The sequence below is a fragment of the Ascaphus truei genome, chromosome 3, assembly GCF_040206685.1.
Source record: "Ascaphus truei isolate aAscTru1 chromosome 3, aAscTru1.hap1, whole genome shotgun sequence".
Taxonomy (NCBI): domain Eukaryota; kingdom Metazoa; phylum Chordata; class Amphibia; order Anura; family Ascaphidae; genus Ascaphus; species Ascaphus truei.
In genome coordinates, this window is record NC_134485.1 from 62,533,924 (window position 1) to 62,559,794 (window position 25,871).

The window sequence follows — 25,871 nt, forward strand, 5'->3', positions numbered from 1 at the left end:
GAGAGAGAGAGAGAGAGAGAGAGAGAGAGGGCGGGGATATTAGAAGAGAGAAGAGAATCTGAGTGTGCCCCACTGCCTACCTGCTGCCCTGGAGGATTGAAGGGGCCTCTTAAGAGCCCTGTGGATGGGACCTGCCAAGCTGCCTGCTCAAAGGTGCCCACAGAGTGCCTGTCAGGTGAACCTCCCTTCTACCAGTCTACAGCATGCTGCCTGGACAAGCACCTCCACAGACATCTTCCAGCAGGCCACCTCTGTGGATTAGGCCAGATTTGCTTTGCCGGCAGGGGGCCTGGGCCCCTTTACTTACCGGGCCCGGGACAGGAGTCCCAGCTGCCCCCCCCTGTCGGCGGCCCTGTTATATATATCTACCATCACATTTTAAGTGTGATGATACCCATTAAGGATGAAACATGTCTGTGAGTGGTTTCTCTGGCTTTGCATCTGATTCCCATGCTGTGCTTAAAAGCTGTGTTAACAGCAAGCATTAGCTTATTAGGGTTCCATATAAAAATGGATTTCAGGCAAAAGGTGACGGTGTGCTAATTTGCATGTCATTTCCCAGAATCTTTTGCTGCAGTGGAAGCACTGTATGCTAGGTGATAATGGTTAAAGGCAGGATTGCAGACCTGTCTAAGGCATGTGAATGTGCTCACAAATGATCTTTTTATTTGCAATATACTGTATATATATATATATATATATATACACACATATACACACATATACACACACATACACGCTATATACAGTATATATATATATATATATATATATATATATATATATATAATCAAAAAATAAATAGATGATACCGTTCTGTGGCTAACGAAATGCTTTTATTTGTGCGAGCTTTCGAGATACACTGATCTCTTCTTCCGGCGATGTTACAATGAATGAAGCAAGGATAACTTAAAAACAGTGTTTCTTGGAATGTTATCTGTGCTTGTCCTTCCCCCGGTGTGGATGTGTTTTATGGCTAGAGGTGTCAAAGGGTAACTGAAAGCAAGTGAAGAAAGAGTGTGTATGTGTATCAGTGTGAATAAAAATGAATGGAGAGCCCACAGTATAAACAGTGCTCTACACAAGGTGTGTGTGGAGTGAGAGGGATATAAATGGTGTGGGTGGGTGTGGAAATGTGAGAGTTTGTAGCACAACTAAAAGTGTGTGTGGATACTATGTGGTCCCTATTGGTGTATATGGATGGAAAAATAACACACCCACCCACACCATTTATATCCCTCTCACTCCACACACACCTTGTGTAGAGCACTGTTTATACTGTGGGCTCTCCATTCATTTTTATTCACACTGATACACACACACTCTTTCTTCACTTGCTTTCAGTTACCCTTTGACACCTCTAGCCATAAAACACATCCACACCGGGGGAAGGACAAGCACAGATAACATTCCAAGAGACACTGTTTTTAAGTTATCCTTGCTTCATTCATTGTAACATCGCCGGAAGAAGAGATCAGTGTATCTCGAAAGCTCGCACAAATAAAAGCATTTCGTTAGCCACAGAACGGTATCATCTATTTATTTTTTGATTATTGAAGCTTGGCTAACACGGTACTGATACCTCTACATGAATATATATATATATATATATATATATATATATATATATATATATTCATGTAGAGGTATCAGTACCGTGTATATATATATACACACACACACATATATATATACACACACATATATACACACACACACATACATTTGTTATCTCTATATCAGAATCTGCAAACAAAATAGCTGCATTATGTAAAAAAATATAGTATTTGTTGTGCCATATATTTTTTTCCATCCTGCTGTGAACAGAAATTAGCTCAATTACATGATTTAGGGAAAAGGATCAGGATTAAAGCAATAGGATATTTTATCTAAGGCATCACCACAGGGTACAGTAAACTAATCCTATGCCACATTAATAGTATAATTAAAGAAAATAATCCACAAGAACAGGATATTTTCTGGTGACTAAAACCCTACTGGGGCTAAACTCCTCTGAGAACAGCCCAAACATTGCTCTGTCCTGAAGTTATAATTTTTTCTAATTATTATTATAGGCTTTACCTGTTTTCATTTATTTTCAAATGTAACAGTACGAGCTTGAGAAGCGAAAGACAATAAATTCGGCGCCTTGTACTAAGATCTCAGTAAAGTATAACAAAGAGTGTGAAATAAAAGTGAATGTGAATCGCGCTCGAAATATTAAAGTGAAATACAATGTGATTCAGAGGTGATTATATACAACATGATCAAATCTACTTATGTGATTTTAAATCATATATAATACTAAGGTGTATACCAAAAGGTTAAATTAAACCTGTAACTTTCATGTGGTAAAGTTGAAGGCTGCTGCTGTATCTTTCATGGAGTGGCTCCACAAACCATAGCACTAGTGAAAAAAACAGAAGAAAAAACAGCGCAAAACCTCATTGTGTAGTATTTAAATATAATGTGATAGAGTTTCAGCAGGTAAGTATTGCACGTACATCAATACATGTGATGACGTCAGCGTCTTGGACGTCTCTGGCGGTGTCGGCTGGTAGCGGGTTAAAATGTCCGTATACAGACACAGTACGTCGTGTAATAATGTCCACTTTAAAAATCTGGAACAGCGCTATGATGCGCACCTCCTTCCTACGCGTTTCGTAAATCATTTTTGACGTCATTTGTGACGTCATCACAAGTTCAAGTTTCCCCAGAGTCTGACACGAGGATCCGAACAGACCGGTGTTCCGGTGAGAACTACATCTTTCTATTCAAACAGACGGACAAAGATCGGGACTAAGAGACCATTTACAGCTGTCTGTGAGAATAGGATTTCCGTCACCAGAATTGGTCTGTGGTCGACTGGGTTCGGTGTAGAAGAGCTGGTGATGTGGTAACATGTCCATAATATATTATTTTTATACATACTTTTATTGATGTACGTGCAATACTTACCTGCTGAAACTCTATCACATTATATTTAAATACTACACAATGAGGTTTTGCGCTGTTTTTTCTTCTGTTTTTTTAACAAACAGTGTGTATACTACCATTTGATGTTCTGATGAAAGACAAATGTCCTTGTTGTTCCCAACGTACAGTAGTTCAATATGATTGAATATCAGGTGAACATAGGACATAACAACATAAAGAGAGAAAATCCCTTTAAATGGGTGCACTCCTTCCAATAATGATACACTTATTCGTAATATATACCCTGTAATTCACTTAATGGCCGTATTGGTTAGTTTAGACAGCCATTAGTTGTGGTAGATATTTGGTAGATATTTTAAAATAGGATAATAAATTGACAATTTAGGGAGTGGGTATATAGGTGGATTAACAGATACTGACTACTCCCTAATCAGAGACTATACAAAGAAAAGACACTGTAGAAGAAAAAAAATAGTGGCTACATTGTTTATTTAAAACCTTTATTTTTAATTTCTTACATTCAAAAATTTATGAAAATGAAAAAGATTCAGACCTATACTGAATGGTAAACAATACAGTGTTGCCCATATTATCATAGTCCTTTGGAAAATACTTTACTGCTAATCGTAGCCTCAATGCCAAAATGTTTCCGCCCGAGGCCCGGGCCTAACGGGAAACCCGCCACTGAGTAGATCTGAGCTCACCTTGTTCTGTTTTGCTAAATACCTGTAGAATGATGGCAGCAAATTAAAAAACGCTTCCAGCAGAAGCTAAAATCAGAGCCAGGGCACAGAGCCAGAGCCAGGGCACAGAGCCAGGGCACACATACACAGCTTTGATCAGATACCCCCACGTGTTATTTTTGAGAAGATTAAATATGCTTAGTAAAAGCAAAAGAAAAGCTGATTAAAGTGTAGCATAGGGATATGGTCCAGCAGTCTTCTGTCATAAGACACATTGGGACTTATTCACTTAACTTCAATAAGTGGAGTATAACAGGGGAGCGCAAACTGGGGGGTGCAAGATTTTTATGGGGGGGCGCCGGATGCAAAGGCCCCATGCTCTTCCCCAATGCATTTACATTTAATGCCAGGGGATCGCGTCAGGCCTCTGCAACTGTCCTTACTTTGTCTTCGGCTTGATTCCACGACTTTATTTGACGCCAGAGACAACATAAAGGAGGGGGGAGGGGGGCGCGAGCATGGAGGGATCAGGCAGGGGGCCTCAGCGGGGAAAGATTGTGCACCCCTGGCTTATACTGTAGCACTATAAATGCCCTTAAAGTGCGATATTGCCTGTGTTGCTATTCACAAAGCTCCGATCCCAGTGCAATATAGCACTAAAACGTTTTTATAGTAATATAACAAACACTCTGACAAAAAAAAAAGCTGTACGATACACTAAAACATGCCCAAAATAAAAAATGTTTGCCAGAAACTGCTATTCACAGTGATAAACATATAGTATTATTAAAACTTGCAGTATTTTGGCACCAACTAAAGGCTGGTGCTAAAGGTTTTGCAAGATGCATAAAAGCAGTTTCTTTTAGCTTTACTGCACAGGATTGAAACCAGAGGCCGGGGGAGGTTCCCGCATGTCCCCGGGTGATCATGCGGGTCTCTGTGGGTCCCAGCTACTGTAGCCTCCCTTATCAATCCTGTGCAATAAAAATAAAATTGCAGCTAGTTTCATTACTTTAGCGGCTAACAGCAAAGGTAATGAAAGGGTTAAATAGCAGGCACTGCGTTGGTGTTGGTACAGGGGGTGGGTGAAGCTTGCCCCAAGGTGGGTGCTTTGGCCTTGCGGGAGGGTGGCAGTAGAAGTTAACCCCTTTATTACCTTCATGGTTTCAACCGCTAAGGTAATGAAGGGGTTAACCCTTCGCGCTACCCTACCGCAAGGCCTAAACACCCACTCGGGGCAACTACCACCTTCACCCACCCCTGTACTAACAACCGGAATGGGTAAAAGTGCTATTAACTAAAGATGGCTAATAGCGCCTTTCCCCATTAAAAAAAACATTACAGTACAATACATAAATACAAAGCTCCCCCCAACCGCAACACATGCAGTACAGTAATGGTCAAAATTACTATTATCTAGATATGGATAATAGTGCATTTGCCCATTAAAATTAAAACCAGCCCGCATAAAGTAAACTAAAGTTGTACTTAGCCCTGCCAGGATTGACATGGTTTGCCACTATACAGGCATACCCCGCATTAACGTACGCAATGGGACCGGAGCATGTATGTAAAGCGAAAATGTACTGAAAGTGAAGCACTACCTTTTATCCACTTATCGATGCATGTACTGCACTGCAATCATCATATACGTGCATAACTGCTGTAAATAACGCATGTATAACAGGCTCTATAGTCTCCCCGCTTGCGCACAGCTTCGGTACAGGTAGGGAGCCGGTATTGCTGTTCAGGACGTGCTGACAGGCGCATGCGTGAGCTGCCGTTTGCCTATTGAGTAAGATGTACTTACTCGTGAGTGTACTTAAAGTGAGTGTCCTTAAACCGGGGTATGCCTGTACTGTAGTAATGAATGGGAAATCTACCCCCCAAAAAATAAACACTGAATAAAATAAATGACATTGCAATACAAGAAAATGCCAATAAACCAATTGATTGGCACAGTGGTATACCATGGGCATGGTTTGCCACTGTGGCAGTCAATGGGCAAGTAAAAAAAAAAAAATATAAGCACCAAAAATACAATACATTACAATTAAATAAAAACAAGCATTTGGAAACAAATGCATTGCTTGTCACTGTTCATATCTATACTCTTAAAGGGGCATAGAAAGCACATTGGCAGTCAATGGGCAACTTAAAAAAAAATACAACAAATAATACAATACTGTAAGGAACCGGGGAACACATCCTTTGAGACGTGTTCCCTCCTTACCTGTCATCACTCAGACCTCCACCCTGGCACCAGTGCCTGCTTACAGAGTGCGCGCGCACGCGCAGCTCTTCTAGAGTGCCACGGAGCTTAGCTCCGCCCCCTCGAACACGCCGTGCTTCTCTCACGTGCGGCACGCACGCATGACGACGTGCACCGCTCTCCAGGTGCGTGGCAAGTATTCATTTAGCCCATTTGTCTCCTGCAGCTAATCCTTGCCTCCCTTGCTACTGGTTCCTGTGTGCTATAAATACCCTGCAGTTCCCTTCCTTCTTTTCTAAGCATAACTTGTTGTAGCCTTGAGCTCCTGCGTCTGTTGTGCCTTGCTCCTTGTCCTTGAAGTCGTGGGGTCAAGCCGAAGACAAAGTAAGGACAGTTGCAGAGGCCTGACGCGATCCCCTGGCATTAAATTTCAATGCATTGGGGAAGAGCACGGGGAATTTGCCACCGCCGAGCCCCCTATAAAAATCTTGCACCCCCTAGTTTGCGCTCCCCTGTTATAATCCATTTATTGAAGTTTAGTGAATAAGTCCCAATGTGTCTTATGACAGAAGACTGCTGGACCATATCCCTATGCTACACATTCATCAGCTGTTCTTTTGCTTTTACTAAGCATGTTTAATCTCAAAAATAACACGTGGGAGTAGCTGATCAAAGCTGTGTATGAGTGCTCTGGCTCTGGCTCTGTGCCCTGGCTCTGATTTTAGCTTTTACTGAAAGCGTTTTTTAATTTGCTTCCATCATTCTACAGGTATTTAGCAAAACAGAACAAGGTGAGTTCAGATCTACTCAGTGGCAGATTTCCCGTAAGGCCCGGGCCTAGGGCGGCTTAAATGTCTACCCCCATACATATTTGCCGCACTCTCGGGCCTCATGGGAACTTACATGTGGTGGCCGCCTCCTTGCTGCTACCGTCCTTCTCCATTCGAATCCAAGCGTTAAATGACGCCGTGGAGATCACCAATGTCAACAAATGACATCATAACGTAGCGTTATCACGGCAATGCGGCGCAGTGCACTGTCACGTTGATGACGTCTGCAGCGTCATTTGACATTGGGATTCGAATGGAGAAGGGGGGCGGCAGCATAAAGGCGGCCACCACTTGTAAGTGCCATGGGGCGGCAGATTTTCAAATCGGCCTTTGCATTTACCCCTACATTAGAATGCATCAGTAACAGTATATAACTTATAATACCTTATGGAGCATGCTTCTAGGGAAAGGGAATTGGCGATGCATTTATGGAAAACAAATACAGAAACCATGTGCTCCTCCCAAATTGACTTGCAATTTATTAGTGAATCTTTACATGCTGATCTTAAGTCTTTCTAACAAAGGAGTAATTTAGTTAAATTATTAAAGGCTGCTGACCCCGCCAAGGTGAACACCACTTAAGCAGGCACCTACACTAAATGTATAATATTTGTTATTGACCTATCAATAGGGTGACCAAATGTCCCGGTCTAGCGGGGACAGTCCCGGTTTTTAGGTCCTTGTCTCAACTTTTTGAGGTGCTGTCCCGGTTTTCTAGCACGTTGGTTGTGCATGCGCGATCGCCACTTACTGACTGCACATGCGCGATCGGCACTTGCTGGCTGCGCGTGCACAATCGTTCGCTCATGCGCATGTGCGACCGGCAAGCACCGATCATGCATGCATGTGCACGAGCAGCCGGCAAGTGCCGATCGTGTATGCACGGTTGGCATGCGCTCTTCACGCATGTGCAGTCAGCAAGCGCCGCCTGTGCATGCGTGACATTTGTACAAGTTTTTGCTGGGACAAATCTGTTCACCCTACCTATGAATCAAACATCTTCACTATTTTAAGAGTAATCCTCTTCTTGTATCATATTTCAAGATGTTGTCGGAGAAGATCAGAAGAGAGCAGAAATCAGAAAGCAATTTTGGTAATTTTTTCTTTGTATTATCTGAACCGTAGATTCCCCAGGAGTCAATCACAAAAAATTACAAATATCTCAGGTATGAGGGTTCTCTGGTGTCACGGGAGACCAGGCAGTTTACACCTTTTTATACCAGGATCATTCATTGAGCAAAACAGATAATGACATAAATTGTAGTTTATTCACTGAAATAGGCATACACACAGTGGAACACAAAATACAGGCAAAAAGACACACTTAGGCCGTGCCTATAGTGCCGGCGACAGCGGCGTTGCGTTAAAACAAATGCATTGACGCCGTCGCGTGCGCTTATAGTAAGCGCGACACGACGGCATGACGGCTTGGTTGCGATTGCTGGAAGTCGTCAATTTGATTTTTCCAGCGACTGCAGCGGGACGTCACCATCGCCGGCGACGGCACTATAAGCGCAGCCTTACTTGGGAACTGGGGTAAAAAAACTAGACTAAGAATTTTCCCCTGACTAAGACTGCAATGTCCTGGAACTGAAATCAGCCTGAAATTCCAGGCGCCACCGCTCCCCTCTCTCCAGAGGACTTTAATTTACTTGCTGGACTTGGTGCTTAGAATCTACAAATCTCATTGGCTCAGGGGTTTATAATACTTCTGAGTTTCATTCACAAAACCCTGCAGCCAATCCGGGAGAGGGAATTTCCAAACCAGACAATCAGAGCGATGCTGGTCTTGTGAAGCCGGGCAAGTGGGGGTGCAGAATCTTGCAAGGGCATGTGCAAGGTTGCCACCTCAGCCACTAGCTATTCAGAAACCACACGCTGGGTTGGGCTCCTCCAAGTCTGGTGGGGCAAATGGAAATCTGAGAACTTCCATACATGCCAGGACGTGTTTACTTGCTCTTCCCTCCTTCCCAAATGGCCTTGACACCTCAGACATCCTCTGTGGCTTTCAACTCCGATGTCCTGTTCAGACTTACTGGCAGTAAGTTGGTAGACCCAGTGGCCTGTCAGAACATTGGTTCTGAAAGTACCAGTTCATTTACTGTGCACAAAGCATATATGTACTTAACACACTTTGTTAATAAAATATACACTTTAAACCCTAAGTCTTTCTGGTATGGCAAATAGAATAAAAAGCTGCACTTTATTTTTTACTAGCCATTTTCCCCACACACTATTGCATAGACTTAGTATGGATTCTAAGAACCCCCTCACAACCTTATATGTATGGTTGGAGCACCTCAGAACCCCTATACCGGTTCTGGGTGACCTGGGCATTTACTGGGTATCCCCATTAACCTAGGGACCCCTTGACTGTTTCAGGGACACCTCACATCCCTATGCCCCCTTTACTTTTCTGGCTGTGCTGAAGCAGGGAACCAACCTGTGAACCCCTATATAGGTTCTGGGTGACTTGGGCAGTAACTGGGTATCCCCCTTAACCTAGGGACCCCTTATAGTTACAGGGACACTTTGTATCCCTATGCCCCGTTTACCTTTCGGGGCTGTGCTTAAGCAGGGAACCAACCCATGAACCCCTATATAGATTCTGGGTGACCTGGGCATTTACTGGGTATCCTCATTAAGCTAGGGACCCATTGACTGTTTCAGGCACACCTCACATTCCTATGCCCCTTTTACCTTTCTGGTCTGTGCTGAAGCAGGGAAACCCTAGTGGTGAATCGTGAAAGCATTTTCAAGGGGAGGTATTGCCGGGACAATGTGCCTACATGTATCCAGGAATCACTCATGATTCCCGGGTACATTTTTGGGGTATCAAGCAACTCTGAACTCCGGTTACCAAGGCACATTCTGACAACACTTTCTTCTCAAACCCCACCTTGAAACTAATACCACAGCAATCTCTGCTTGCTGGCACTCCTGGAAAGGTAAAAACACATAAAATACTTTGTCGCACAATACATTTTATGCATTACACAGTACTGGGCTCAAGAGCTTACTCTTCTTGAATCCTTATTACAGATCAGGGGTAACCAAACGGGCTTAAACCTTTATTTGAGAGCCTGGTTACCCCCCTACCATCACACCTGGTCCGCCCATTTACATTTGTTTAAAGAAAATGGGTATTGCTGCTTCAAGAACGCAGTGTGTATTATTTGTTTAGAGATACAGGGGCTTATGCAGAGACGTACAGTACGTTAAGGACAATCTTGCCAGGTTTTTGGCAAAAATGTCCGCTGTGAAAGTGTTTGTGGCGAGAACTTGGCGGGAAAAGTCAAATCCACCATAATTATTTAATTTCCAGAAATATTAGCCAGACGGGTGGCGAGAAGCTTGAATTCGCCATTTTCAGAACACGCACCATGCCAGTAGATCCGATGCGCTTGTATGCACCAATCGGGGCTATTACATGGCGCGCGTTTGTGTACAATTTTGCCCGCCAGCAAAAGTTGGCTTTATGCTGGCCAACGACCACGCGGCTCTGCATTCCGAGTTTCACGCCAAGTGAAACACGGCAAATTTACAATTTACTTTACACAGGGCTACCGGAGTACCCTGCATAGGACGAAATTAAAAGGCAATCCTATGGTGAATTTATTGCTGTTACGCCTTTCTGTTAAGTACCTCTCTGCATAAGCCCCACAGTCTTTGTATTTCTACTTTTCACAATGAATCACAATTAATTTCACAAATAATCTTTTATGCAACGTTTTGTAAGCTCCTTAAACATCTTGAAATATGAGCCAACACTTTAATTTTATAGGAGGTGCTATATTCCAGATTGTTTTTACATTACTACTGTACAACTCCAATGTTATTTGGGAACATTATCTGTTAGGACCAGTATGTCAGGCCAGAATCTGCACTCGTGTTAAGCTTCCATTTTGTATGGTCATAACTAGTTAAGATTCTGTAGTCAGCCTTTTGCTGAAATATAATTCCTAAATGCACTCAGTTTCTGCCAAATTGCATTTCTTTTCTTCCTGCTAAGGATATTGCTAAGATACTTTTGTGTTGTCAATTTCCTGATGTTTTAGTTAGAATATAATAGAATGGTTCTCTGCAAGAAGCAAAATAGTGTAATATAGTTGCTAAAGACTCAAGGTCTCTTTTGATAACAGACAATGAATAAGCTATGTAGTCAGACATTGCTTGTATTGGGAAAAGACACGTCCCAAAAGTCACGCCACTAAAATGTCCTGCCCCTAGATCACGCCTCTAATCAAAGCTACGCCCAAGACACGCCTATGATATGCCTATGTTACGCCTCTAACCAATATCTTTTTTTTTCTGTATAAAAGTCATTACCCTATGAGTAATAAATTGAGACAAAGGATTTGAAACCTGGCGTGCGTTACGTTTCATTTCGTTCATCTTCCAGGCCTGATAGTTCCACACAGATCGAAGATAGCAGTTGCAGGGCGTGGAAGCTTCTCCGGGGGAGTCTGCTGCAAACGGTGCAGATAGTGTATCCAGTCACAAGGCTTCAGTTTACTTGGCAGAGGAAAGGTTCCTCTCGGTTCTGAAGCCAGGGGAGGAAATAACGGATTTTCCTTCATTATCCAATTATGTATTTTCTTAGGACACAGGGGAGTATTTCAGCAAGAGCATTTTTAATGCATATACTGTAACAATATTTCAAGGAATACAGATGTAACAAGAATCTGAGTTCCCACAGACATGATACAAAGTGGGAAATACGACAGACAAGAGTCCAGTCAGTTTTTTCCCCCTTAAAGGTGTATCAGCTTGTTGCTAGACATAGGCAGCTTGTACAGTAGTAGCAACTCCAGGAACATGGAGTCATGCTAGAACTGTAGCAGAGAGAGAGAATGAGAGAAACTCGGTGTACAAATTTATCTTGTCCATGCAAATAATTGACAGTAGTAAATGTTCTTCAATATTATTATTGGGATTATTTAAAATTAATAAACTGCTATATACAAATTAATATACTACAAACAGAAACATGTACAGGAGCCCAGGGCACACACCACACTGACAAGGGTCACTTAACTGGAAACTCCAGTACGCCACAGGTTAATGCCTACATAATGATTCAGATACAGGTTTTATTAAGTAATGTATACATTTGTAACCTATAGAACTACAGCAGCAACAGCCTAACCAAGCTACAGCTAAACCCTGTAACACAATCGTTTCCGCTTGAGGCTGCACACATATTTATACTCCTCCTCAGCTCCTCCTCCTCCTATTATAATTCCATTTTTCGGATTCGGATTCAATTTTCAGGTTCAAATTACTAATCCGAAAGATTGATTTTCAGCGATAGAAAAAAAAACAGTGGTTTTGTCATTTTGAGACTGGCCAATCCACGTCGGATTCAAATTAGATTATTTTTTTTTGCCCATCTCTACTAAAGAACTCGAAGATTGGATGATATGATTAACCTACTCAAGATGATGTAATCCTACTGGATTAATAAACTTGAAACCTGAAAGGTCTTAATGAGGACTATGAATTGATACAGATTTTGTGAGTATCGTTATCACGGTAATAGCTACAGTATGAATAGTTCGAGAAAACCATGGCTCTGATTTAATGCCATTCTATTCACTTCCGACAATATTGAATCACGTCCAAAGACTGAAGATGAAGACCAACAGTTTAGTCACTGACCATTTCTATGAATCACTGTTGATGTCTTTACAGATCCTGTTACCCTCCTTTTTTGCTTTGTGTTGCAAATTCTCTACCACTGGTTTGTGGAGGACTGAAGAAGTATCGGGTTCCTGTAATATGCATTCCTTTCTTTCTTATTGCTGTTCTTGTTCTTTCTCTCATACTTGGAATGCTACAGTATGCTGCTGTATATCGATTACAAGCTTCACTTAAGTATCAATCAACATTGTACATGTTTATCTTTACTTGTTCCTTCCAGTTTCCAGCAATGTTGTATGGCCTATTTGTGAGAATATATCATTCATATACATTGTTTCTCATTTATTTCACCATTGCTGCCATTCAAATAAGCTATAAGCAATAATCTATTTGACAGATTTATTTGTGCTTTACATCTTATTGGTATTTAAATGCAAACTGTACAAAAACATCAACATACTACTTTGGAAAGTATACACTAACCAATGAAGACATATATTACTTTAAGGGTCAATCCCTCCTAGGACCAAAGTGAACTATTTTTTTTAAGGGGACTCATCTGGTTAATTGATGCTTTTTTATTTTTAAAAGTTAAACTTTGGATAGGTTTGATTTCCTCTGGCTAATCCCTTTTGATGTCACTGTGTTCAGTGACTGATCGTACAGTCAGAGCCCCCCTTCCCACAATTTTATTGGTTCTCTGATGAGTAAATATGGGCTATTGTGCTTTCTTTTGGGACAACCTGAAGCACATTGTAGATGCGATTGAATGACAAAGGCATTCATTAGTACATAAGAATCTACAGAACCAAAGTTACTAATGCAGATACCAGAGACGCGCCGATCTCAAGAGACATGGGGGCTTATGCTAGTAGCCTTCATAAAACGTCTAGCTGGGCATGTTACGCCGCCGTTTTTTTCAGTGTATTTATCACGGTATTCAGAAAGCCTTAATGAAGAGTACTAGAATAGGCCTCTTTCCCGACAAAAACTTACGAGGATTGGTGATGTGATAATCGCCTCTCTCAAAAGGTCTCACCCGCGGGTATGCCGCGATCTGGCCCAGCTGTGTAGAGAGCTGCACAGAGGGAGACGCCACTCCCTGCGCATATCTCGCCCGCGATCACAGGGCTTTAATAACAATTTTAATACTAGTGAACATGAGCAGGGGGTCTACAGAGCAGAACTGCATTGATTTCAGGTCCGACGACACCCTGCTTCCCGAGATAAAGGCCCCGTTATGGGGTGCAGGTATCCCCATGCATTTAAATATCCTGGTCACGTGACGCGGGACATTTAAATGTATAGGAGATACCGGCATCCGATAACGGGGCCTGTATCTCGGGAAGCAGGGGCTTCCCGGACCTGAAATCAACACGGTTCTGCTCCGGAGACTACTGCTCATTGTCACGATGACATCAACTTTTATCAACACATTTATATTTCTGGGTACTTGATTGAACAGAACAAGTTGCAAAATAAATTGTGATTTATTTCCTTAATAGACAAACACACGACATCTGCAGAATACACTTAAAACAACACTCACTGAGATAAGGAAATGAAAGAAATTGTCCTTGGAACGAAAGAAATTGTCCTTTGCTTGCCAGTGCAAGAAATGCAGCCTTGGTTTTAAAAGTCCTTTGGTTATGTGGATGTTAACCCCTTCACTCCTGGACTGGTTGCTGCTGTACTGAAACAAAGTCTTGCATCTTTACATCATGGATTAAAATTCAAGAATCACACACTGGGAAATACCTGGGGAGCCACAGTTATAGACTGGCCAAAGCTATCTTTAACATGTGGATCCAATCCCCTCGTGGGAACAAAAAAAACCACGAATAGCCAAGTGACCCACAATTCATAAGACCGGTCAAAAGTGCTGCCCGGTGGGCAGGGCGCATGGGTCAGGTTGACGCCCAGGCCACTTAGCATACCTGGGCTACACCCATAACTTGGGGACACTGTGTCTGGTCTCTGTCTGAAAAGTGTCACTAGCCTGACATCTGCTGTGCATCAGTATGCCAGTATTGTATACATTATGGGTCTCTGGGTCTTTTCATCATCGACACTCTTTTAGACAGGGGGACTCTAAATCTGTGGGAGCCTTTTGAGGCTCCATCATAAAAATAATTACCGCCCTTTGAGGCTTGGTCATAAAAATACCGAAGCTCATTCACCCATATCACAGCTGGATGTCCAAGTAATTCCTGGTTGGACTTACAACAAAATACCTCCTGCCTTACATTTAAGATCTTCTATCATGTGATTGTTAGAGGGTATGGCAAGCAATGCATCTTGTCTTTTACCCTCGCAGACAGGGAATGGCCTGCACATGGGGAATAAAAATGGCGGGGACAGGGCAACAACAGTAACGCATGGCAAATCAGGTATTAACCCTTTCCTCCCCATCACACTCATGTACAAATGTATTACATTTTTTATTAAAACAGCTTCATTTAAGGCAATTAAGGGGTTCAACTTCAATAGCCTGTTTATTGGGGGCAGATAAAGGGGGTAGTAGCCCCAGGGAGGGTGGTTAGGCCTGCCATGAAGGTTGCGGGAGGAGTTAAACCCCTCACTAACATAGCGGGTGGGAACCACTATGGTAATGAAGAGATTAACCAGTCCTGCTACCCCACTGGTAGGCCTAAAGACCCAACCTTGGGGCAACTACCCCCTTCACCCAATCCCTCTACCCCCAATAAACAAAAATAAACACAACAACCCTACTACCCACCTCCTCTACCCCCCAACAACCCCCCCCCCCCAACACATACAGTACAGTAATGGGCACATTTACTATTATCCAGAGATGGATAATAGCTCATTTGCCCATTCTAAAATAAAAAATTAGCCAGCCAGCATAAATAAAGTAAATACAACTTCTACTTACCTATGCCATGATGAAGGGCATCCTCATCACCATACTCCAGGTCCATGTCCTCCGTTGGCAGTAAGAGTACAAGAAAAAATACAATCTAATGGCCCCGAACCCCTTAATCACCTTAGAGGTTAACAACCGCTATAGTAATTAAGGTGTTAACCAACCCTCCCCGGGAGACCTAACCACCCACCCCGGCACAAGTACCCCCACCCTCTAGCCATTGATTGGCACAGTGGTACATCATACCCATATAATATGGGCATGATAAGCCACTATAGCAGTCTATAACCACATGTATAACTACTGTGAAGCGCTATGTACAATAATGGCGCTATATAAATAAAGACATACAATACAATACAATAACCAACCTATAAAAAAAATCATCAAGCACAACAATTAAAGAAATAAACAAGGACCTAAACACCACAAGAATAAAAGAACTACAAAGCCTCAACTACACATCAATAAAATTATTCTAACACCAAAACCGCAAAAGAATAAAAATTATGTTAAACCGAAATACTAGAATACAATTAAATAAACACCTAACCAACAAAACAATTCAAGAAATGGAACCACTAACCAATCCTAAAATGTAATCAAAATAAGCCATCCAAATACCAAACAATTTAGTGCAAACAATAAACAGAAATAGAAAAAATAACAATAAAATGAAAACTTGCATTTAACAAAAAATGCATTGTCTGTCACTGTATTTATCTGTACTCTAAAAGGGCACAGATTAAGGCTGGGGCCATGGTGCCACAGACCGTGTGGAGGCGTCCGCACGCTGAGCGATCAGATTGCCTTAAGGCAGTGATCGCATCCATGCTGCGCTGCACGCGTTGCGCAAGAAATAAGTTGAAACTGATTTATTGGTGCAACAGGCCGGTCACATGAACAGTTCACCCAATGAGGGCGAACCAGCTCTGTGATGACCCTAGGAACGCCCCCCACAGCCCGTCCACCATGGCCACGGAAAGCATCCGCTTCATGCGGGTCACTTCACAGCCTCCGCGCGGGTGAAGGCACCATGGCCCCAGCCTAATATATTAGCAGTCAATGGGCAATCAAAAACATAAAAAGAAATAAATACAATAAAAAAACGGAGGTATACCATAAGGTAATGAAGGGGTTAACTCCACCCGCAACCCCCCACCCCCGCAAGTCCTAAACACCCACCAAGGGCCAAATACCACCGTCACCCACCCCCAATAAACATGGCACGGGTATTTAACCCCTATATTGCCTTAGCGGTTAGCTGCTAATGAAATGAAGTTGCCTGTAAATGCATTTTTATTGCATCGGATTCATGCCGGGGGTCTCCGGTGCTGGTATTAATGTGTATCAGCTCCGGAGACCCGCCGCCTTCTCACCAGCTTCAGGCCAACTTTTTCTGGCAAGAGGAATTTGGGAGACAATCGTCATTCTAGAGCCTCGATAACCTAATTGCACTAATTTCAAAACCTGCCAATAAGGGGCTTATCGCGGCACACCTGGCGATGTGTTTTGGATGAGAGCCAAAAATTACGATTAATGCTTTCGCCGCCCACTTATCCAGGCTTTCTGAATCGCTGTAGCTATTTTTGGCCGAAAACTGCTAAAAAGCCTAGATAAGTGGGTTATGAAGGCTACTAGCATAGGCCCCATGATGTGGTGGAGTTGAGAGTTGGACAGGCGGACATTTGGCTTTTGCCCTGTTGTGTCACAACTGTTCTGTATGGTGAAAGGTTTTTAAAATTCCTCTTAAACTTTGGTTTACAAGTATTATCCATATAATTATATAGTTATTAATGTAAACTTTTTAAAGAGTTCTTTTTTTTTAGCGTGTGTTTTGCTTTAAAAAAACAAAACATCTGTCCGCTATACTTTGGCCTTGCACCTAAGTGTAAGGTTTCTCAAAACTACAAATTCACATTAGCAGCTGTTTGTGTAGCAAAGGATTGCGTGCCATTGTCTTGCTGATTTTATACAACATTCCATGTCAAACACAAAGATGGATTTTTATCAGTCTCCTGATTGCAAAATTAGGGCAAAAGTAGAACATAAAACTGCTCCTGATATACAAAACATTGAAGGGAATGGAATTTTCTGCAGTAATAAATGGCTTCAGTTTTTTGCTCCATATCCCTTATATAAATTATATTATTAGTGCATCTATTTTGTGCAGAAATGTTTTTTCTAAAGCTAGAATAGCACAGCAGCCAAATATAACAACAAAAAAAAACTAATGAAAAATGCTCTGGAAATTCTTTTTTTTAATTCAGATTTAATAGTACATAAAAAGTAGCTAGTGATATGCTACCTTCAATTACCTTGTTTTCATGCACTACAATTTGTCTGAAGCTCATTATCTGAGGAGCTTCCTTCACTGAGGTCACTGTAGCTGTCCCTGTAAAATAACAAAAAAGTATAAATATGTTTTACCATTTTTCATTGCCCTGAAGAAATTTGCATTTTATCGTTTCCCAACCAGTTCCATCACAATGAGCAAACATAAAAAATTTAAACCCATATTTACTGTGTGGTGCTAGTCCAGAAGACACCTCTCAGCACCGAAAGACATCTTACGGTCCATTTGGATAGTTGAATAGTAGATGAGGTTGAAAAAAGACATTCATCAAGCTCAACCTAACTTATATTTAGGCCAGGGGTTTGCAAACTTTTTCCTCTGCCCCCTCCTTCCCCCCCCGCCTGCTCTCCCCTCCTGCTCGTCGCATCCCCTTCCCCCTTACCTTGTCTCCAGCGTCAAATGACGCAGCGAGTCATGTGATGTCGCGTTGTCATGGCAACATGACATCACGTGACCCCGCGACGCATCGCCAGAAGCCGTCGGAGACAAGGTAAGCTAACTTACAAAGGCCCTGCCTGCTACCCAGGCATTTAATTTTAATTTAAATACCCGACTAGCACCCTCTCTGTCCACCTTTAAGACCCACCTTAAAACACACCTGCTTAACGAAGCATAGGAGTAGCTCCGTGGCTGATACTTTACACTTCCTACATAAAGCTTGGCCCCTTGCAGACGCACTTACCAGAACGTCCTCCTACTGTCTCTGTACGTTCTACCTATCTACCAATTAGATTGTGAGCTCTTTGGAGCAGGGACTCCTTTTCCTAAATGTTACTTTTATGTCTGAAGCACTTATTCCCATGATCTGTTATTTGTATTATTTGTTATTTATATGATTGTCACATGTATTACTGCTGTGAAGCGCTATGTACATTTATGGCGCTATATAAATAAAGACATACATACAGGCTTTGGGGATCGCGTGCGGCCTCTGTAAGCACTGTGCCCCCCAGAAAATCTTGCACCCCCAGTTTGCGCACCCCTGATTTAGACGACAGATACTTTATCCTATATTTGTATTCACCGTATTGTATTTTGATCCAGAGGAAGCAAAAAAAAAAAACCTTTCTTTGAAGATATCTATTGTATCTGCCATCACAGTCTCATAAGATGCCTTTTCATTGCAAGGTCTCGTACAGTATTATACCACAGCATAGTAAATATGTGACAAAGCCCTGAAGACCATATTACCTAAGCAGGGCAGCTCCAAAAGTTATCTTCTGAAGTCGGAATATATGTTACAGCCTATTCAAGTAGATGGACCATAAGGTGTCTTATGGAATCGTCACCGAGTAAGATGAAGAAGGAGCACAGCGTCCACTTGATAGTGCAAAAAATGTAGATAGGGCAACTCCAAGAATAATGGAAAAATATTTATTGTACAAACAGCACCAACAACGGAGGTATAGGAAACGCACCAACGCATATCATCCAATAGGACTTTATCAAGGTGTCTTATGGAATCGCACTATGGCCAATATTTACTAAGCAGTCTTACTCCATCAGACATCTTCCAGCATCTCTTACTTAATATTTCCCTTTACAGCCCAGTCGGAATGTGTCTAATGTAATCGTTCTTCTTAGTAAAGTTGGCCTTATACCTATTATAACCGAGTGTTGCAAAATGAAGATTTGTTTTAAATGGCAATGTTTAGGCACCACTGGGATTTGTGTATCAAGGCAAAAGTGGTAAAAATGCTGGGGCAAAAAAGAGTTACAACAAATGTATCAAAGAAAACATCCTTTTGTTTCACCATTACATATAACTCATGCAAATGTCTCCAATGACACCACATAACTCATGCCACTGTGATTGACTCAGACAGCTGTTTAGAAAAAATATATATCCGCAAAACAATTTACAATCCAATATAAAATATTACATTCATACAGCATTTATGCGGCAGTTCAAACTATAAAAATAGATATTATCTATTCCACCGCTGAAGATGGAAAGTTTTTCTTTGTGATACCTACTACCTAATGTTATGTTACACAGGAACATTATATAAACGTAGGACACTAAATGTGCAATAAAAAAAAGCAATGCAAACGTGTAGTGGCAGCCAGGCTCTAAGTATCCATACATATTTATTTATTTCTGTACCACAGTACTGTTTATAGTTTCAAAATGTGCCATATGTAACAATCTTTATTTATTTTGAAAAAAAAAAAAAAAAATAATACTTTTGGGGCAGATTGTTAACTGTTGAGGTTTATATCCTTTCAAAGGTGGTAGATTTTGTAACAAAGATAAAAGGGAGAGAGAAAAAATGAGGTGCATGATTTGTATATCTCATTGTCACCTCTGAACATAGGTAAGACAAATAGAAAGGTTTTGATAAAGCTTTACTTGATTAGGCTAAGCTTTGGCCTTTATACAGCACCATCACACAGTATATGTACATAGAAGCCTATACTAAGGAGTAGAGTGCCTCAGGAGTGGGGAAGGATTGTGGTTACACCGCAGGCCAGCAGGAGAGAAAATACTGGGATATATATTAAGGCAGGGAACATGTATAATACAGATGTAGCTAAGGTTATTGCACATGTTAATAAGGCAGAATATTGCATTACAATGCAGAATATCACAGATTTTCCATAGGATTCAATGGCTTTGATAACACCTAATATCCCACTATTACACTCCAGTGTGTCCAATAATCTCTCCCCCCCCTTTTTTTCTTCTCTCATCTCTCCTATCCCCTTACAATTTCAATTGGTTGAAGACAAGATAGAATGATAATATGTTCCTTTTCCAACAATGAATACGGTTCTACACATCTATATGCATATATCGATAATATAATAATGCCATTTGATTATACCATTATGATGAACAATGTTTAATTATTGTTATTTTTGAATTAGACTAATTCTGAGTTCAGAATTCCAGTGATGTATAAATACTATATTATCATAACTGGATTAAAATACAACATCATAATTACCTGATGTTGCAATTAATGAATATATTATAATCAGAGATGTCATATCTGTTTATCAGGGTTTTTTTCTTTCAATTTTTGTTGTCTTTACTATTTTTAGCATTCAGGATTTATTACAGCAATAGTTCCTTTGTTTTTAAAATTTAGACATTTTTTATGTTTTTTTTTAAATGTTAGGTTGGTTCAGGAATATTTTGAACATTATTGTCTCTTAGTGTATATTATTGTGAGATCTTTTGGTCAAATACCATAATCGTTATTCCTTTACCAAATTTGTTGTATTTGTAGGTATTTCTGTCAGCCCCTGTGGTATCTTATGTTCCCCACCTTGTAGGCTTGATAATCAAAGAAGTAATTATTCATCAGGTGGAGGTAATTACAATTGTACTAAGTTACTATTGGTTAGAACACAGGGGTCTGATGGGTATTTTAAGGCGGTCTGTTTGGTGTTATGTGTACTCTTTGATAAAGCGCGGTCTCCCGCGTAAGAGTGGATCTCTTTGCTGTTATGTGCCATTAAAGCTTTTGCACTGATCTGAGTCCAGTCCCGGTCTGCATCTTTTTCACAAGGCAGCTGCACCGCCTCACCAATCTGTCCAATAATCTCTGCAACATCTGTAAAATTAGCTTTCTGTAACAGGGAAAATGTAAAAGCTAAAGCAACTGCTCTGATACATAGACTGCATTGTCCTAGACCGATGGTGGGTAACATGATATACATCAAGGGCCACATGTGGCCCTTGCCATATAACGGCTCCCTATAACTCCTCCTATTGCCCCATATATCGCCTCCTATTACTCTAAATAACCTCTCTGTATAACTATAACACCTCATATTATCCCATATAACCCCTCCCTATAACTCCTGCTATTGCCCCATATAACCGCTCTGTATAACATCTTTCTTTTGCTCCCTGTGATGATCGCTCTTTCTCGTCATCTCTTTTCCCCTGTTCCCCCCACCTTTCTCTCACTGTCCCCTCCTTTCTCTCACTGTTCCCTCCTTTCTATTACTGTTCCTCCCCCTCTCTTTCTCTTATTGTTTAACCCCCTTCTCTCTCTCACTGTTTCCCATCTCACTGTGCCCCTCTCTCTCTATTATTGTCCCCTCCTTCTCACTGTTACACCCCCTCTCTCACTTTGTACCCTCCTCTCTCTCTTTCATGCAGACAGTCTGTTTAACTTCACACATTGTCAATTATTAATAGACACAATGAAAACTATGCGATTTGTGATTCAGAATACAGCATGTCAAATTTTATTACTTATGACCCTGTCAAACCGCTCGGCTACTAGAATATCCCCCATAGCCAGACTTTGATTTAGGCTGCAGGATTTGAAGAACCATAATAAACTCATTAGTGGAAGCCTTATGCTTGGCTCTTAGATTTGTTTTTGCCATTCATGTAATGCTTTTCTTGGATTGTGTTGCCACCAATTCATAGAGTAGCAATATTTTACATTTACCATGTAATAAATGGTTGTGTCACAAATGTTAAACTTTCTACTTTGTCAAATGACTGGTGTGAAGGCTCTTCTGTACAGCAGAGACATGCAAGGCAACCCATGTCTCAATCAGGATACTATTAGAGCTGCAAACAGGGAAGATGCGCTCACTTTCTCAGGCTTGCTGGTATATTATGACACTTACAATTTGTTATGGTATTTCATAAATAAACTTGTGGGGAACTGCTGCATTTATTATAAGCAAACAAAACAGGCAAGAGGAAATTTCCTTTCAAAGCAGCAGTTCTGGTACATTCATTTCAGCGCCTGGGACCCCCTGTTTCCCGAAACACTTACCTCGGAAGGGGGTGCCGGTAGTTTAAAAGGCCCCGCATCATGGGGACAATAGGAAGCCGCAAGGGATGACGTCTTGGCATATTATTGGCCCGCATCATGCGGACATTTAAGCCACCATATTGATAGCCACGACTACGTTGCTACCGGCACCCCCTTCCGAAGTAAGTATCCCAGGAAGCAGGGGGTCCCCGCTGCTGAAATTAATGCGGTTCAGCTCTGAAGAGCCCCCTGCTTCAAAACTACTTCTAAAAAAAAGTTTTACAAAATACAACAACAAAAAGTGTCGCCAGGAGTGTGCTGCTTTAAGGTAATGTATATACATTTGGTACAGATGATATAAAAGCTTGCAGAATGATGAAATACAGTATAAAGTCTTTAAATATATCCAAAAGGATATTACAATAATCTTGTGGCCCTTTTACTCAAATGTTTTCTAATCTGGCCCCTTTGGAGAACTAGTTGAAGAGTCCTGCTATAGATAACATACGACCTATTATATCCACAGACATAACATATTGTGTCTTTCACAGAGTTTGGTGTAATAAGCAACTAAATGTATTAGGTCTTCAAGAGAACGCTTCCCTGCTTATGGTTATGTGGAGCTGAAATCAGTGAGAATTTGTGGTTTTAGGTCAGAAAATTAAATATAAGTGGAAAACAACGATTTTTTTTTTCTCAGTGAGACTCTATTGAAGTATATGATTTGTGTTTAAGGTGGGACCCAGTTTCTGTGACCTGCTCTAGCTTTTTATGGTGGGTATAACAATAAAGAAAGGTGTCAGTGGCATCAGGAAATAAGAAGATACACTATACTGAAAGAATGCAGAGTGATCAATGGCAACAAGAAGCTCAAGAGAGAGGAAAAAAAAGAATGCAGACAAGGAAAGCCCCAGGGAGAAGAAACCTCAAGAATACAAAAGATATGGCCAGTGGGATATCAGGAGAACCTGTTACAGCTTCCCAGAGACCTGATGATAATGTGCATCTTTCTGTTACCAGAAATGTGTCATTTTTATCATAACATATATTGTTACAGATTGATTTCAACAATAAAATTATTGTTATATTCACTTGTGTGTTTCTTTGGCACGCCTCCCCCCCAAAAAAGTTAAATACTGTATGTAAGGCTGTATTTCTTACAAGCTTCTGCAGTTCTTAAAGAAGCAATCCAGTTATCCTTTTTTTAAATTTGTTTATCGGGGCGAGCGGATTTAACCCCCGGGCGAGTAAATATTGGCCCAAGCAGCACACGTTTGGTACTAGGTGGCGAGTAGATTTTTTTGTGTGGCGAGTAGATTTTTTGGTGATTTGTCAACCACTGGTTATAGGATTGAAGCAGGTGGTCTCCGGAGCTGAAATGTGTTAATTTCAGCTCCGGGAAACCCTGCTTCCCAAGATACTTACCTCCGTAGGGGGTGCCGGTAGAGGCACCAAAATGGCGTATTTAAAGCTCCTGTGTCACGCGGGCCAATAGGAAGCATGTAACGCCGTCCCTTGTGGCTTCCTATTGGCCCGCGTGACCAGGACATTTTTTACCTACTGGCAACACCTATGGAGAAAAGTATCTCGGAAAGCAGGGGGTCCCAGGAGCAGAAATTAACACGGTTCAGCTCTGAGACCCCCTGCTTCCCCGCTAAGGGGGGGGAATTGTTTTGTTGGGGAGGAGTATCTTCTCCTTTAAAAGGTAGAAAAAGAATGAGCTCGGCAGCTTCACGTGACACGTTGCCACAGTATGGGAGGTGAAGGAAATTTGAGATAAATATTTCAAGTGGGCCAGTGGTCATTACTCTTTGTAGGTTACTGAATAGCATGTGCGTACTAAATCTGGCAAAAAATGCTCATGTACATATAGATTTGCATATTTGACAGCCCTTCCTTACTCCCCTCTTCACACCCACTTTGCTATGTCTTCCCTACCTCTTCACTGAGATAATTCTAATATTGAAAACAGGGAAGCAGTCTTCCCCTTTTTAGTGATACATTTTGCTTCGGACACATTTTGGATTTTATTACATCTGGTCCTGAGTCTACCATCCTGAGTGAGGCAGGTTATTAAGTGACAGCTGGATCCTGGCCTTCAAATATCCAGGCAACTTTCAGCCTTATTTCTAACAGAAAACCCACAAATCTACCCTGCTTGACCCTTCTGTGGCAGTCTGACTTACATATACTGTGGTGGGCAAGAGAAAGACCAAAATTATTCATAGAATAGTGCTTCCACTGATTCCCCTAAATATTACGCGACAATCTTATATTGTGGGTTAATCCTTAAGAATGGGATAAGATTACTTGGTACAATACAGTCAGTCCTCGGTTATCCGACACAATGCGTTACTCAAAATGGCGTTGGATAGCGAAACGTTGTAAAGTGAAACACGTTTTCCCATAGGAACACTGTTTAAATGAAAGGTTCCGTTCCTCAAGGCATTTTTCACACTAAAATACACCAAATATTTTACACAGGCAATAAGATATGCAGCACACATATAAATAATATAGTGTATATACTGTATTATATATATAATATAACATAATAAATAATATATTATATAGTATAATATAATATTATTTAGTATAATATAATATTATATATATGCTCTTACGACGCTTTGCAACGTTGTGTGTGTGTGTGTGTATATGTATATATATACAGCTTAACCCTGTTATAGCGCAGTCCTCAGGGGCCACCCGCGACCACCGCGTTATAAACGGGGTTGCGGGGAAAAAAGTGGCCGCCGAAAAAAAACTTTTTTTTTTTGTGGTGGTACTGTGTCCGCCAAAGGGGGAAAGCTGAGAACTCTCCCAGCGTTCCCAGACCCGGTGGGGCAGCGGCAACAGCACACAGCACTTACCCGGCATCTGGCAGCTCTTCTCCCTGTCTCTGCTTCCTGCTTCTGCTTCCGTCTTGCGAGAGCAAGCTCCCTTAAAGAGACAGTGTGTCTCTGTGTGTGTGTGTATTTGACTGTGTGAGACTGCGTGTGTGTGTCAGTGTGTCAGCGAGTGTGTGTGTGCAGTGTGCTGTGAGTGTGTGTAGTGTGTGTGTGCAGTGTGCTCTGAGTATGTGCAGTGTGCTGTGAGTGTGTGCAGTGTGCTGTGAGTGTGTGCAGTGTGCTGTGAATGTATGCAGTGTGCTGTGAGTGTGTGCAGTGTGCTGTGAGTGTATGGAATGTGCTGTGAATGTATGCAGTGTGCAGTGAGTGTGTGCAGTGTGTGTGTAATTCGGGGTCCATGCTCAAACCGCGTTATAAGCGGATCCGCGTTATAGCGGATCGCGCTATAACGGGGTTGAGCTGTATATATATATATATATATATATATATATATATATATATACACATAAACAACGTTGCAAAGCGTAGTAAGAGCGTTTGTATAAGCCGTTTTGGCGTTGTAAAAATGAACATAGGTATGCATTGCATAGCGTTGGATAAGCCATTAGTTGTAAAACGAAGCGTTGTAAAATGAGGACTGCCTGTATGTATATTTCATCATTGACTGTTCATTTTTACATTTCCGAATGACTTAACGGAGACAAAGTACTTTTTGAGATGGGTTACAAGCATAGTATTGTA

The 25,871-nt window shown here is 41.5% G+C and overlaps 1 protein-coding gene across 4 annotated transcripts in view; it reads right to left on the reverse strand.

Annotated features, from left to right (window-relative positions):
* The window catches only part of CTPS2 (CTP synthase 2), a 199,076-nt gene that overhangs the window by 32,235 nt on the left and 140,970 nt on the right, over positions 1-25,871 (reverse strand). For 3 of the 4 annotated variants that reach the window (XM_075594129.1, XM_075594132.1, XM_075594131.1), the window contains one exon: positions 17,511-17,587. The exons of the other annotated variant lie outside the window; for it this stretch is intronic. In XM_075594129.1, the coding sequence (XP_075450244.1) occupies positions 17,518-17,587 (70 nt within the window). In that variant the 3' untranslated portion in view covers positions 17,511-17,517. Of the gene's footprint in view, positions 1-17,510; positions 17,588-25,871 lie in introns of those variants that run through there. 4 annotated transcript variants of the gene reach the window in all.